The 14,201-nt window shown below is 36.0% G+C and overlaps 1 protein-coding gene across 1 annotated transcript in view; it reads right to left on the bottom strand.

Annotated features, from left to right (window-relative positions):
* The window catches only part of LOC120297890 (vitellogenin-2-like), a 28,848-nt gene extending 15,495 nt beyond the window's left edge, over positions 1 to 13,353 (bottom strand). The window contains exons 1-11 of the mRNA XM_039321040.1: positions 7,172 to 13,353; positions 5,660 to 5,905; positions 4,935 to 5,102; positions 4,618 to 4,763; positions 3,579 to 3,813; positions 3,313 to 3,464; positions 2,958 to 3,135; positions 2,704 to 2,826; positions 2,265 to 2,468; positions 1,610 to 1,827; positions 503 to 600 (exon numbers count right to left, since the gene is read on the bottom strand). Coding sequence (XP_039176974.1) covers positions 503 to 600; positions 1,610 to 1,827; positions 2,265 to 2,468; positions 2,704 to 2,826; positions 2,958 to 3,135; positions 3,313 to 3,464; positions 3,579 to 3,813; positions 4,618 to 4,763; positions 4,935 to 5,102; positions 5,660 to 5,905; positions 7,172 to 7,180 — 1,777 coding nt within the window. The 5' untranslated portion in view covers positions 7,181 to 13,353. The remainder of the gene's footprint in view (positions 1 to 502; positions 601 to 1,609; positions 1,828 to 2,264; positions 2,469 to 2,703; positions 2,827 to 2,957; positions 3,136 to 3,312; positions 3,465 to 3,578; positions 3,814 to 4,617; positions 4,764 to 4,934; positions 5,103 to 5,659; positions 5,906 to 7,171) is intronic.
* Between the last annotated feature and the right edge of the window lie 848 nt (positions 13,354 to 14,201).

Here is a 14,201-nt window from a genome sequence, read left to right as displayed (position 1 = left end):
ATGGTTAGAAAAACCACAAAGCAGGGAAGGGATGCATTTTCAAAAATATCCTCAGGCATTATAAACTGGGGAAAGTTTAAGTAGTCATTACAATGTAAATCACTGTAACAGTTCTAGTCAGTGATTTGGTCTGATTCTGCCTTAATGGATCAATTTATACACAAATAATCCTTCTTACACTTTTGAGTTTATAAAATACAAGAAATAGGACACAGTATAGAATTTGAACATCAGGACTACTGTCCAGGAAACTAAATGAACACAATGAGGCAGGGGTCTTCAAACTTGGCCCTTTTATGACTTGTGGACTTCACTCCCAGCATACCTGGCTGAGGAATTCTGGGAGTTGAAGTCCACAAGTCATAAAAAGGCCAGGTTTGAAGATCCCTGCAATAAGGTGATTCCTTTTCACTTGGAACATAATGAATCACTTGAGCAAAGGAGCAGGTGAGCCTACTCCAAATATTCTGACTTGTCGCATAAATAATTAACAGCTACTCACAGTTGTAAAAGATGAAAGACAGAGCCTTGTTGAAAGGAGAGGTCAGTTCATCAAATCTGGGGCTCAGAATTCTGAGAGCCATAGAGCAATAAGAAGCCCTAAATGAAAAAAGAGGACACTGTTGATATTAGGTTCTATTAACTGGGGCAATATTCTATACACTGACTCAAAAACAGGCAGCACTAGATGCTATGCAATGCAGCTAACATCCTGTATCCTCTGAAAAGTTGTGTGTAGGGTTACAGCTTAACAATCTTGCAGCCTTCTACAGGCTTAACAAACTTCCCAAACTGTATGATGAGAACAATCCAACAAGACTTTTTCTCTAATCAGCTGAAATATAGATTCACGGCAGCTTTCATTACTGCAGATTCCCTTTACTCCTGGAGTGACCTGATGGACTTGTGAGCAGGTACCATCCAAATGAAAGGATTTCATCTGCCGCCTCCTTCGGAAATGAAGTGGGGCTGAGACATTACTGATATTATAATGGAAAAAGTCAGTCCATCGAGCCTTGTTTCTAAACTATCACACATAAAAAAAATTAAAGGTCAACAAAATACCCTCAAATCTGTAGGACTACCTCAGTCCTTGTCAAAGAGCTGTCCAGAGGGAGGGACCCAAGATGGCCACCATGCCACTGAAGGCCAGCTCTTGTTACCTATGTCATGATGCATATCAAAAAGGTGTGAGGCTTCAGTGGCATGGTTGTGTTCATCATCTTGATCTGGATATATATATATATATATATATATATATATATATATATATATATATATATTGTATATAATGTATATTCTGTTTCATTATACAATTACATAGTGAACAAATGACCTGTGTTAATAAAAACATACATTTAAATATTTTAGAAGAAAAAAGAAAGAATATATTCTACTCAGAGGTGAATAGAGGTGAAATGTCCTTTATCCATGCTTACTTTTCCCTTACTTTTTGCTTATGTCAGAAATAAATCTCTCGAATGCAAACTGTGGCTGCTGCTAAAAATTAAGTCGTCCCATAAGCTATTATAAGAAAAACATTGGTCTATAATAGATAAAATATATCTATATCTAATATAATACCTAGTCTAAGTGTCTCTCTACTTACAAGGTGTAATACATGGGGTCCAAGGTCTTTGTTATGGACTTGAAGTGAGAGTAGACAAAACTGACAATATGCACATTCTCCTCATAGAGCATTGCGTTGGCCATGGCTATTACTATAGGCAGAGGAGGGGCACTGTCTAGGAGGACAATGGAAGCCATTATTCGGACAGGCTCACAACGTGAAACATCCATAAAGATCTGAAGGAGAAAACCTTGAACCTAGAGGAAAGAAGAAACAAATGAATTTGGAGTTCAGCTAATAAACATAAAAACAATCAGTGGGAATATTGCTAATGAGTTTTGTAAAAATGTGCTTTCTTGACTTATAGGATGGCCAAATAACCCCAAATATGGCTCCTATGATTCTGTTGTGGTTGAGCCTTTGACTGGGGAATTCCTTTGTGGTCTGCTTTTCTTTGGTATACAGTGACTAACTACTTTCTCTCCTTTTTTCTATCTATGGATCCCATTTAAGCTACCACCAATTCCAGAAATTGCTGTAAAGATTCTTCTGCAATGTGATTTCAGCAATCATTTGACAGAAGCTCAAACATTCAGCTGGGTTACAAAGTTTTGCAATTACCTGAAAGCAAATCAAGGCCATTAGATTTATGGTTTTTACCTACTCTTAAAAAGACATGTCTTCTGCCACTTACCTTTGTAGGATCCTGCCGGCTGATTTGCGCCAGGGTCTGAATTGCAGTGACCTGGATGTATTCAGGATATTTAGCAGACTCACACAGAAGTTTCACTTGTTTCAGGCTGGTGATCTGACCTGCATTGGCAATAGCTTTCAGAGCTAATACAATCTTGTTTTCTTCTTTTTCCCGAACTGCCTCAACTAGGAGGTTGTGGAGAGGCTATAAAGAATAAATAAAAGAAATAAGCAAACAGGTTATGAGTCTGTGCACTCATATGCATGTATTTTAACCTCTGTATCCAAATAGTCTGTTGCTTTCTGCCAGGATGCATGGGTACTCTAAAAACATGTGTTCTTTTGTTTCAATATCTATATATATCAAGATCTAGCTCTAGAGCTGCATTGGCAATAGCTATAATATAGATCTAGATCTATAGATAGAATTAGCTCCATACCTCAAGCAATTTAGGATGACAAGTTCGAGAAGTGGAACATTGCTTGTTCACCATACTCCCATATGCCAGATAAACCATTTTTCCAAGGATAGATGCTTTGTCAGGGATTTTGGCAAGTATTTCCTGTTGGGAAGAAAACAAAATTGTTCTTATTGTTTAGGAGAACATTATAATCTAGGGTCATAAAGCATCCTATGTAGATTTTGAAAAACATTTTATACTGTCATAAAAACAATGATGTAACATATACTCACTGCTGTCATTCTAGCAGTTTCCTCCACTCTGGTAATATCAGGGTTGGCAAAATGGAAGGTTGTGGGAAGAAGCCAAATCATATCATAATATGTCAGTTCTCCACTGACTACTTTGTCCTTGATGAACTTCATTGCGATCAAATTACCCGCATGGCCACATGAAATCAATAGGACTCTTCTGCAATTAATAGAAGAACACATTCTTTAAAATATCATGAATTCTCCACTAATGGTGAAATGGTTTCTGGTTGATTTTTCCATGAATCTTAATATAATTCCTCTGGAAGAACAAGATTTGAGGTTTCAGGAGATTAAAGTAAAAGCTAGTATGCAATATGCAAGTCAGCCAACATACCTAGCAACAGGAAGTCTTGAAAACTTATTGTAGAGAGTATTCAGATCGTTATATGATACACGTTGTATGAGTCGGACCAACACTATAATCTTGGTGGAAACTATTTTATCCTGGAATTGCCAATGCACTGAGTCTTGCAAGAGTTCCTCAGCCTGTCCAAGGAAAAATCAAAAAGAGCATGTATTCATTCCAACTGCCAAGATCGTGGTGTTTTCTGTTTGGTTTAGAAAATGTTAAATTGTTTGCTATTTCAAATATTTTTCTACCTGTTGTACAGGATCTCTGTTGAGATTATCCAACACAGGCAAAAACAGAGTTTTGGGAATCTCATAACGAATAGTGATTGGTTCAAGCTCTCCTTGCTGCTGCTGCTGCTGCTGCTGCTGCTGCTGCTGCTGCTGCTGCTGCTGCTGCTGCTGCTGCTGCTGCTGCTGCTGTTGTTGTTGCTGCTGCTGCTGCTGTCCTTGCTCAGGTCTCACTTCTCTCAAGGTCAACAATTGCCTGGAAGAAAATAAAACACACCCACATTTATGACTAAATCATAAGAAATGCGGGCTCACTCATTTGAAACACTGCAGGATTGTTCCAGAAAATCAGAAGAAGGTAACTAGAGATAAGAGATAAGCCAACAAAAATGCACTGCTGTTCAAAGACTTGGACTTGTCCTCACATTGGATAAAAGAAACATATTCAAGCCATTTCTATTTGCCATTTTCTAAAAGTTTGTCATTTGAATTCCCAACATTGTAGCGTTCATCCCTAAATGTAAGGCTAATGGATTAGATTCCATAGGAAATTGTGGCTTTTGTGAGGTTTTTCTGCAAATCAGATTAATTGCCAGGTTATGATCAGTATTATCACACCTAAGATATTTTTGCCATTGTCAATTAAACAAATATAGTCGTTGGCAAAGTCCTTGAGAACTAATGTTATCCTTCCTCGAATTTAAGGCCATAAAAATGAAGTTCTTCTTCTTTTGTTCTGAAAATGAAAAGTGGCATAGGCCAAGGTATATTTGCTGGATTGGTTTCCATTTCCATGCAGCCCTGGATTTGCTGGTAGATTACTGGAGTTTAGTACAGAATGGAGAAGCATAGAGCTATTGAAGGTCCATTCTAAACTTAGAAATGCCTTTCAATGCATGGAGAAGGTGGACTAAAACAGGGGTCTGCAGCCTATGCTGGCTGAGGAATTCTGGGAGCTGAAGTCCACAAGTCTTAAAGTTGTCAAGGTTGCAGACCCTGGACTAAAAGGCAAAGAAGACTGAACATACTGTAAAATGGTTTTTTTGATGTTGCTACTTACTCAGCTTTCATATATCCAGTACTACCTTCTCCGTCTAAAGGAAAGTCATATATTTGTTCAGCCTTGGCTTGAGCGATCAGATCTCCGTTACGGTCACGCTTCACTTTGGTGACTATGGCAGACGCACCTTGAACAAATTTCTCTCTCTAAACAACAAAAAGAGACATAGTTCATGAGTCCAGGTCCAGATCAGAACTGTAACCTAGGAAAAATGGGGGACTCACCTCCCCTCGTATCCCAGTTCAGGATCTCATATTTGTAGTTTGGAGAAGGAAAGCCCTCCATTAAAGCTAAGAGAAACTATAGAGCCCTCTTACTTGTAAGCAGTTGAGAGGCTGGAAAAGCTGGAGGTAGGGGATTCCAACATTCAGCATAACTTTTTGTTTGCAGTTGTTCAGGTCCCTGAATTTGTGAAACAAGTAGCCGTCATTCTTTTTCTCCTCATAGAGAACATATCTGGTGTTGCATTCGCCTTCAAGTCCTTCCTGTCAATATTGAGAAACTCAGTTTGTACGAGAACATGGAAACTCACATTCCCAATGAGAGTCAAAGGAAGAGATTTGCAGCAGGTTTAAATAAAAGTAGGTGCATTAAAAATGGCTACACCGTAGAGGCATCATTTTTCCCTCCTTTATCTGTTCTTTTACATTCTATTCATTTACTGACATTTTTCAAAAGCTAGCAGGAAATAGAAAAGAAGCCTTTGGGCATGAATAGCCACATATTTTAGGGAGAATAGCAATTGATACCTAAACCGATTGGTTCAAATCCTACCATCTAGAAGTCACTATTTCCCTATTCAGAAAAAAAGGTAAGGAAAGTAGAAAATTAAAAGAGCAGTCCAATATGCTTTGAAATCACATTGGTCAGGAAGGTAGGAGACATTCAATTCTTCATATGTTAATAGATTCAAAACGCTGTCAACTTTAGACAATATGCCACAGATGTTTTTTAGCCTAATGTAAATTGTGAAGAAAGGAGGTATTCTACTGCAGTAAAGTAAAGCCTGGAAAGATGAAAAAAATATGAAAAGAAGCCTAACCTCCAGTACTTCATACTCTCTCGGGGACCGTGGTGTGACAACGAACAAGTACATGAAGCCTTTGAAAACGTTCCTGCAAAGTGGATCTGCATTCTTTGATATACGGATGGATCCAAATCTCCCATTGTAGGTGACATAGACTATAAACTTCTGACAGTCAAGGAGCTGTTTATATTCCCTTCGTGGGTCTGACAAGGAACTTCTTGGGTGGAATCCAACAGCATCTTGTATTCTCATATTCCTAAACTAAAAACAAAATGGAGGGTGGAAAGCATGAAAAGAAGCAATTGTTAAGTTTTGTAGGTACCAGTAAGAGAGATTAAAAAATGTTCATTTGGAAGGGATAGTGCTTTTTTTCCCCATTACAAAATGTATTTTAAATACAAATAGGAAGCAAATAAAAAAATGCACTAATATTATTTTACTGAGCTGCTATTCTCCCCGCTTTTTAAAAAAAGAAAGACGATTTCTGCACTAGCCAATCACAGCAACATTCAACGGTAAAAAGCCTGTTCCCGTTAATAATTAATTGTCATAGTGATGTAAACCAGCAGAGCCTCTTATCTGATTTACAATTGACCTCATCCCTACTGTTCTCATGATGCCATGGGAAAATACTGATGTACTGACGAGTATTTCCTCCAATTGACCAATAAGGGAGTATAATTGTCCATCAATCAGCATCTCACACCTATCGTGATTTCATATGGCACTCGTTTTTGCAATGTGGAAAAGAAAATTATCATTCACTGGGAGGAAGAGCTGCAAAATCACCTAGATCTATTTTCAAAAGGCTAGCGAAGTGGTGTCATGTCCCCAGGTCATCTCTACCCCAGTGGGAAGAAGAGCAGGAGACAAGACATACAAAAATTCCAGGCCACAGGAAGCTGCTTGCTCCCTAGCTTCAGCTTTAGTATTGCGGTTATTCTGCAATATTTCCCACTGCATAAAGACCCAGAGGACCAACACCCACAGAAGTAACACCAGGTCCATCCTAGTTCAGCAGCTAACTACATTTTAGTTTGTGGAACACAAATTTAAAATTCCATTATGTCTCAGTTTTATAATCACACTTGTTCTTGTTAGGAGTAGAATGTACTTATGAATGAATAGTTTAAGATTGCTTGATTTTTTTTTAACTGCAGACAAATAAAGTATTGGAGCTTAAGTATCATTTTTCCCTTAGTCTATTGTACAGAAAATGTTAGGCCTAAGAATGAATGTACATTACTGTACAGTATCAAGTAAACATTCTTCTCTCTATGGTGTCTGTTTTATCTGCTTGCTATGGAGTTATTTGCACCTTTTCAATATGAAGCCTATTTTACTTTGAGAAGCCAAAACAAAGCTGGCAATCTCTTTGCATTTTGTGATACAAAGCTTAGCTCTTTGTCTCAATCTGTGGTCCATATATGTGAATATTTCTTGCATGAATGTACAGCATAGTTTCCCTTCAACTGAATGGGCTTAAGGGTGACTGAAAGGAACTTTATCCTTAGAGAAAAAGCTTACCTGAATCATATGCTCTGATTGACCTGGTGTGATCACTGCATCAGTTGCTAGCCTTAGAAGGGCCTTTCCATAACTTTGGTCTTCAACTCCACTTTCAAATATGACAGTGTAATTGTATATCAATGTTTTTCCAGCAGGAAATTCTAGTTCTAGAAATAGAAACAAACATTTATGCTGTGTTCAATAAAGAAGACATTTATATTAGGCTACAGGTTTTAACTGAGTAAATTCCATGATTATTAAACTAACACTAATGGGACAATTGTAGGATATTTTCATTAAGCCTTACTGTTTATATATGCCAATTTGGGGCCTCTTTATGATTTGCTGTGCAAATTACAAAAGGGAACAAAAAGAATGTATTCCATTTGAGCAGGTTGCTATTAATTTTGTGCATTGAATAATCACTTAACTGTATTTTTTTTAAAAAAAGAACCCCAAAATATAGATCAATATTATATAATTTTGACCACTAAGCAAGATTTAAATGAAGAATTTCTTTTTTTACAACTCATGTGTCTTACCCAAGTCAGCTAATGCTCTTTCCTTTACCCTGCAGTGACAGCCAAAATGTCATTTTAATATGCTGTTTTAAATATAAATACAAATATACTTACTGATGTCAACATTTTCAGTTCCTAGATTAAAAAAAAGGAAAATTGTTGAGTACAATAGTAGAATAAAACAATAAAATATACATCTTATTTAAAATATCCAAATGAGAATTGCAATGTTATGTTTTATTATATGATCATCTTCTAACACAAGTATGCTGATGAGTTGTCTTATTATCATTAGACTTACCAAGTTCAGGATTCTGGGTTTCTGTGGGACACAAATGCAATTTTTAGTGAATATAATAACATTCTGAACTACTTTTATTGTAAAAAATATACAAGTGGGAATTACAACATAGTTCTACTGGTCTGTTCAAAATTCCAGTCACCTAGGGACCCCCCCCCCCCTTTCAGGATATTTTACCTCCCACTGTTTCCAATTTTTTTGTCATCCAAATGTCAAGTTGTCTGACTATGTCTTATCTTTCCCTCTCCTACACAAGTTGTGTGGCATTTTCCCTTTGGCAGGAATGGGTCTCTCTGCAAATCATGGCAGTCTTTTGATACCATCCTTATCTTTTTTTAGTGCTCCACACAGTCTCTGTTTTTGTTGTACCTCACCACCAGCTATTAGGTTTTAAGAGTGATTACATAAACCACATTCTGGGCAGTATATTCATATTTGTACCAGGAAAATACTTTAGTAACAGTGTCACCAAGTGCAGAAAATCAGGAATCTAGGCAGTTCAAATGCATATATAGGTTTATTGCAAGCTTAAGCTCTCTACAAGAATCTGAACTACTAACAGTCAAAGCATATTAGCAGTAGATAAGAGTCAATGGAATTTAAGGTGAGCTGGACTTAGATCTCTTGTGAGTATGAAGGGATTCAAGACTGATGATATGTTTTATCCCTCTCTCAGGCTCATCCTAGTCATCTCCTACAAATGCTGATCCGTTGCTTACATACTGTAAAGGCTAAATCATTAGCCAGACTTATTACTAAATTAACTAAATTACTTGAAAACCAGGGAGGCTATTTTAAATTTTCAGGGTTCTCATTTGTTTTGATGTATCATTGTTTCCTTTAAATAGTGAACTGTTGCATACTAAATCACATCTGTTTCATGCTTCCCTTAGCAAGCAAAAAAGTAATTATATAATGCTTTGCATTTAAATGTGATGGTCCTGAAATGAGTATCAACTGATTAATTAACAGTTTTGTTTAATGTCATTTCAACAAGAGCTTAGACTTGTTGTAATTGTTCAGCTTACTTGCTTGGGACTTCTGGTTCCCTGGTAGAAAGAAAATGAACACGTTATAATGTTAGTTTTAACAGCATAGCATATGTTTTATATGTAAAATATATTTGCAAAAAAAAATCCTATATTGTATGCTGGTTAATGATAAAAAGTTGTTAATCCCACCAGAGTTCTCCAAGGCTGACCAGTTTCCACAAAGACTACTAAAATGTTCCATTTACAGCCATTGCCTTTAATAAATAATAATAATAATCAGACTGACATGTTTTAATTGTATAATTTGCTAAATAATTATATTGAAGTATAAGATAATCAGGCAGGTTTTTTTAATTAGCAGAATTGCAAATAAAGAGCACACTTCCTCCCCAAGATGGCTGCTGACTGGTAGGGAAGATTTTTTTCTCTCCTGCCGACAATCTGCTGATATTGCTGCCAAAACTGGTTCCTTGGCAGCATTGCTCCCTGGATTTAAATGGGGGCACTTAGGAATGACCCAACGTGAGTTTTGGATGGCCATGGATCCATCCAGGAGGAAACATCCAGGAAGTCACTGGTCTTTCATGCACCTTTTCTTCGTAACATCTATTTTCTCTGTTTTTTAACTGCACTTTTTGAAGTTTTTGTTTTGCTTTATTTTTTATCTTTAAAAGTTAACTGGCTGGTTGAATGCTGATTTATTCAACCCACTGCTGTGTTTTATCTGTTCTTTTTGCTTTTTGCTGTTTGTGTATCTGGCTGTTTTCATTAATTCCTGCTTTTTCATAAGGAAAATCACAGTGTGTTCCTGGACAGTTTATTTGATTTACATTTTTATTGGATATTATCTTTTTTATCGTTGTTTTTCCGGTTAACTATTTTGTCATTAATATAGTATATAGATGACAGGTTAATAACTTGCAAATAGAATTACTAGCATAGTAGTTTAAAATTCTTTAGTCATGTTTCTCAAGGGATGGGAAACTAATATTGTTTTGTTTCTTTCTTTGTTTCTTCAAAAAAATTGTCTTTTTATTTATTTTTTAATAAAAAATAAATTTAAAAAAATAAAGACCATACTTCTGTGTGCTTGAGTCTTCTTAAATTCTTGTCTAAGAACATGGAACAAAACTAGCTAATGGTTTTGACATATGAACTGACAATTGAATGACATGCAAGTCATTATAAATGTATAGAAGTTATTTTTATTTAGCATGTACCTTCTAAAGGTTTTATTTTATATTATGTTAATGAAAATGTTTTATTTTTTTTCTAGTGTTAATTCTATATTTGTACTGCACTTGATTATAACATTGTATATAAGGCTACAACTATTCATTCAAATTGATCAAAGCACATAACTTCTCTTCTTTTTTTTTAAATTTTTTTCCCCAAAACTCTCCCCCATACATATACCATGATATTTATCAGATGTTAATATAACTTCTCTTTTGACTTACTGATTATTGATTATATTTAATATACTATTCTAGTGGCTCACAATGTTAGAGAAATATCTTGCAGAAGGATTATTGCTATTTTGCTAATGTGACAAGATAATAGTCCTACTCTTTGTAAGATTTAATAGCAAGCACTAGCAGACTTGCGACTTATCTGCAAAAGCTAGTACATCACCCCTTTTTCAATGGTGGAAAAAATGTTGGTTCAAAAAACATGCATGGTATTAAACTTACGGGCTGGGAACTTCTCGGCAGCTGAGGAAAGAAATTCAAGCGATTACAATATGGACATAGTACGATGGAATCATCTTTTAGTTTAAATATATATATTTGACTAAACTACGCAAAATGATACAATGGAGACATAGCAAAAAGAAAAGCATACTTACCCACAAGGGCCACTAGAAGAATTATGACGATTCCCTTCATGGTGAAGGTGAATGGCAACTCTCACCATTCTTGGGTATTTTATAGAGAGATGAGAAGCATCATGTGATCTGTGTCAACCAAGATTTTGCTGATTGCACATTTTTTAATCAGTTTCAACAAACTTTTTTTTTTTTTTTTGGACTACTGAACTGATCCTACTTTTAATCCTGGAGAGAAAAGAATCCTTTTTTTCTCTCTTTTCCCATAAATATGCCCATATTTAAAGTTCACCATACATATATTGGTATGTTATTTTTGAATGTCATCAAATATGTCATAAAAATATTTTTTAAAGAGGGTTTATTTCCATTTTTTGCTTCTGGCTGATGGCCATTTGGGCAGTATTTTAGGGAATGAAAACTTTGCCTGGGTTATTTTGACCAATGTGTGATGCAAATATTTACTTAACAGATCATTGTGGGGAAAATATACTGGTATCTTGCATAACATCTATAAGGTTAGTTGATGTATGAGGTTTTTTTCTTGTACAGGACAGTGCAATCCTATATGTCCTTTCTCTGGAGTAAGTCCCATGTATCTAGTGTATACATATAGAGAAATCCTATACAGGTAGTCCTCAACTTATAACCAAAATGGAGCCCAAAAATTTCTGTTGCTAAGACAATTGTGAAGTGAGTTTTGCTTCACTTTATGGCCTTTCTTGCCACATTAGTTCAATGAATCACTGCAGTTGTTAAGTTAGTAACAGTTGTAAAGTGAATCTGGGCTTCCCCATTGGATTTGCTTGTCGGACTGTCGGATTATCTTGCAAAAGATAATCCCATGACCCAGGGATACTGTAGTCATCAAAAATATGAAGCAGTTGCCAAGAGCCCAAATGTTTATCATGTGACCATGGGGATGCTGCAGTGGATTTATGGGTGAAAGAGGATCATAAGTCACTTTTCCAGTGCTGTTTTAATTTTGAATAGTCACTAAACAAATGGTTGTAAGTCAAGGACTACCTGTGAAGAGGAAGATAGTGAAACAATACAGTAGATTCCCTAAAGTTAGCAGAATTTTCCTTTGCTGAATTTCACTACAGTAGTGGGAAACATTTTGTCACCTGTAATGTAGCTAAGGAACCTCTCCAGAATAGGCAGCGGGGCCATGAGATCTGCAGACAAGATTGCCTATCCTCAAAGGCTTAATTTTGGAAATTCCAGTGAGAAACACCCAGAGAAACACCAGCTGCAGTAACATTTTTCAGCTACAACAGCACTGCTAGGATAAATCAAATCTACGTTCATTCATGCTGGACCTCACTATTGATAAAAAGCATCACTATGAGTCCTGTATCTGCAATGCATCTGTTCATGCATGTGCAGTCAACTTGTCACTTAAAGAACTGTAGCCACATGGCACCACACTGCCACCCCTTTAGGCCTACTTTCTGAACCTAAATGTTTTTTTAAAAATCATTTATTTGTCTGTAACTGAGTCATTGTATTTGCTCTTAAAATTACATTTTTAGAAAGATCCAACAATCTGATCCAACAGTGGTATGATAATGTTATCGTGATAGGGATTTCCCAGTTCCACAGTAATTCATTGCATCTAACCTATTAATTAATTGCATCTACGTGTAAGATCACAAAAGACACTCTCACAATACTTTTGTATTCATTACTGTTAATTCCTAGATGTCATGATCATATGTTAATAGCATCAAAATACAGACAACTTTTGAAATTGAATTCCAAGTTATCAAACTAAAAACTCAGCCAACCATTAAAAAAAAACACTGAGAGCCTGGAATATTTAGCACTGGAAAAGGGATCTATTAGATCTTAAATTAGTAAAGGAGAGAGAGAAAAGAAGATCGTGATATACAGATATTCTGGAAGGATGTTGTTGTTGTTATCCTTCATTTGGTAACTTTCAGACAACTAGAAAAAACCAGGATTAAGAGTTGTTATACTGGGCCCTTCTTCTTCATTTTCAATGCCGCATGTTACTGAGAGAGGCTGAAAGGAGGGGAGAGATGGCTGAAGAAGTCAGTCAGATAACTAAAGGATCCAAAAGAAAAGAAAGAAAGGGGGCATGTAGGAAATGACTGTGCTGAGCCTGAGGAAGGGGTCTTGAGTCCCTTCATGCTCACAAGAGATCTAAGTCCAGCCCACCTTGAATTCCTCCTACTCTTATCTCCCACTAATTTCCCTTGTCTGCTAGTAGTTCAGATTCTTGTAAAAGCTCAAACTTACAATAACTTTATACCCATTTGAACTGTCTGGATCTCCTGATTTTCCTGATACTTGACATGAATCTGAACTATTAGCAGCCAAGGGAAATTAGTGGGAGATAACAATAGTAGGAATTCAAGGTGGAGTGGTGTTAAACTTTTTGCTGGTGCAAAGGGACTCATGAATGATGATGCATTTGACCCCTCCATCAGGCTCAGCCTACAGGGTAATGGGTAAAAATCATGAAAGTTTTGAAATTATGGAACTGTGATAGGATTTAAATCAAATCAAACCTGAGATCCAGAAACTTTGACTATTTCCCCCAAAATTGTCCTTTAATGTATGATAAATGAAAAAAAAATATTATTTAATATATTTAATTTTTTTTCACATTTTGTTGAAATCTTGGCAACCATTCTAAAAAACACCCAGAAGCAAATACTGACAAGTCATATAAAGATCTGGGAAGGATAAATAAGTATTCATAAGACTAAAAATTAAAATATATTAATTCACAATATATTTTTCAAAATTATTTTTACATTCTGGCAACACTACTTGCCAAGGTTACATAGTCCTGTGATGCAGGTCACAATGGCCAAAGAATTTATTTGAAAGTGAAAATATCAGCAATGATCAGCAAATACTCTAGCTTCCAAGGTAAATGCCTGGTTAAAATGGAAATGACTATGAGCCAGAAATTTCCAGAAGGCTGGGTTCAGGCTGACCTATGGATCAATAAGAACCTTCTGTTCTTCTTAAAACAAGTCACCTTAGGAAAGCAAAAATCAGGCTCATTGTTACTAAGCAGAATTCTTTGCTTTTTATTCTATTTTATAATATGTCCAGATTAGATTCTATATAAGAGATCTGTTTATAAGTGACTCAGTTTTTAAGTGTTTAGAACAGGTATAAGATTTTTTTTCTCTCTTTTATGAATGAGTTGTTTTAAGGCACTTATGGGCAGAGATTACAGTAAGGTCAGAATAAAGTGAAGCCCCATTCTTTTCTGTCACATTTTATGATATCCCTTTCTAAAAAAAAAATACTCTTCTTCCTTATCCTGGAGACCATTAAGAAAAGGAAAGATAGCAGAATGCAGAATAACAGAGTTGAAAAGGATCTTGGAAGCCTTCTAGTCCAACTCCTGTACATTATGAAC

The sequence above is a fragment of the Crotalus tigris genome, unplaced genomic scaffold (assembly GCF_016545835.1).
Source record: "Crotalus tigris isolate CLP2741 ecotype Arizona unplaced genomic scaffold, ASM1654583v1 scf7180000023718.2468807, whole genome shotgun sequence".
In the NCBI taxonomy this organism is placed as follows: domain Eukaryota; kingdom Metazoa; phylum Chordata; class Lepidosauria; order Squamata; family Viperidae; genus Crotalus; species Crotalus tigris.
Note: the sequence above shows the minus strand (reverse complement) of the source record. Positions and strands in the feature narration are given on the sequence as shown.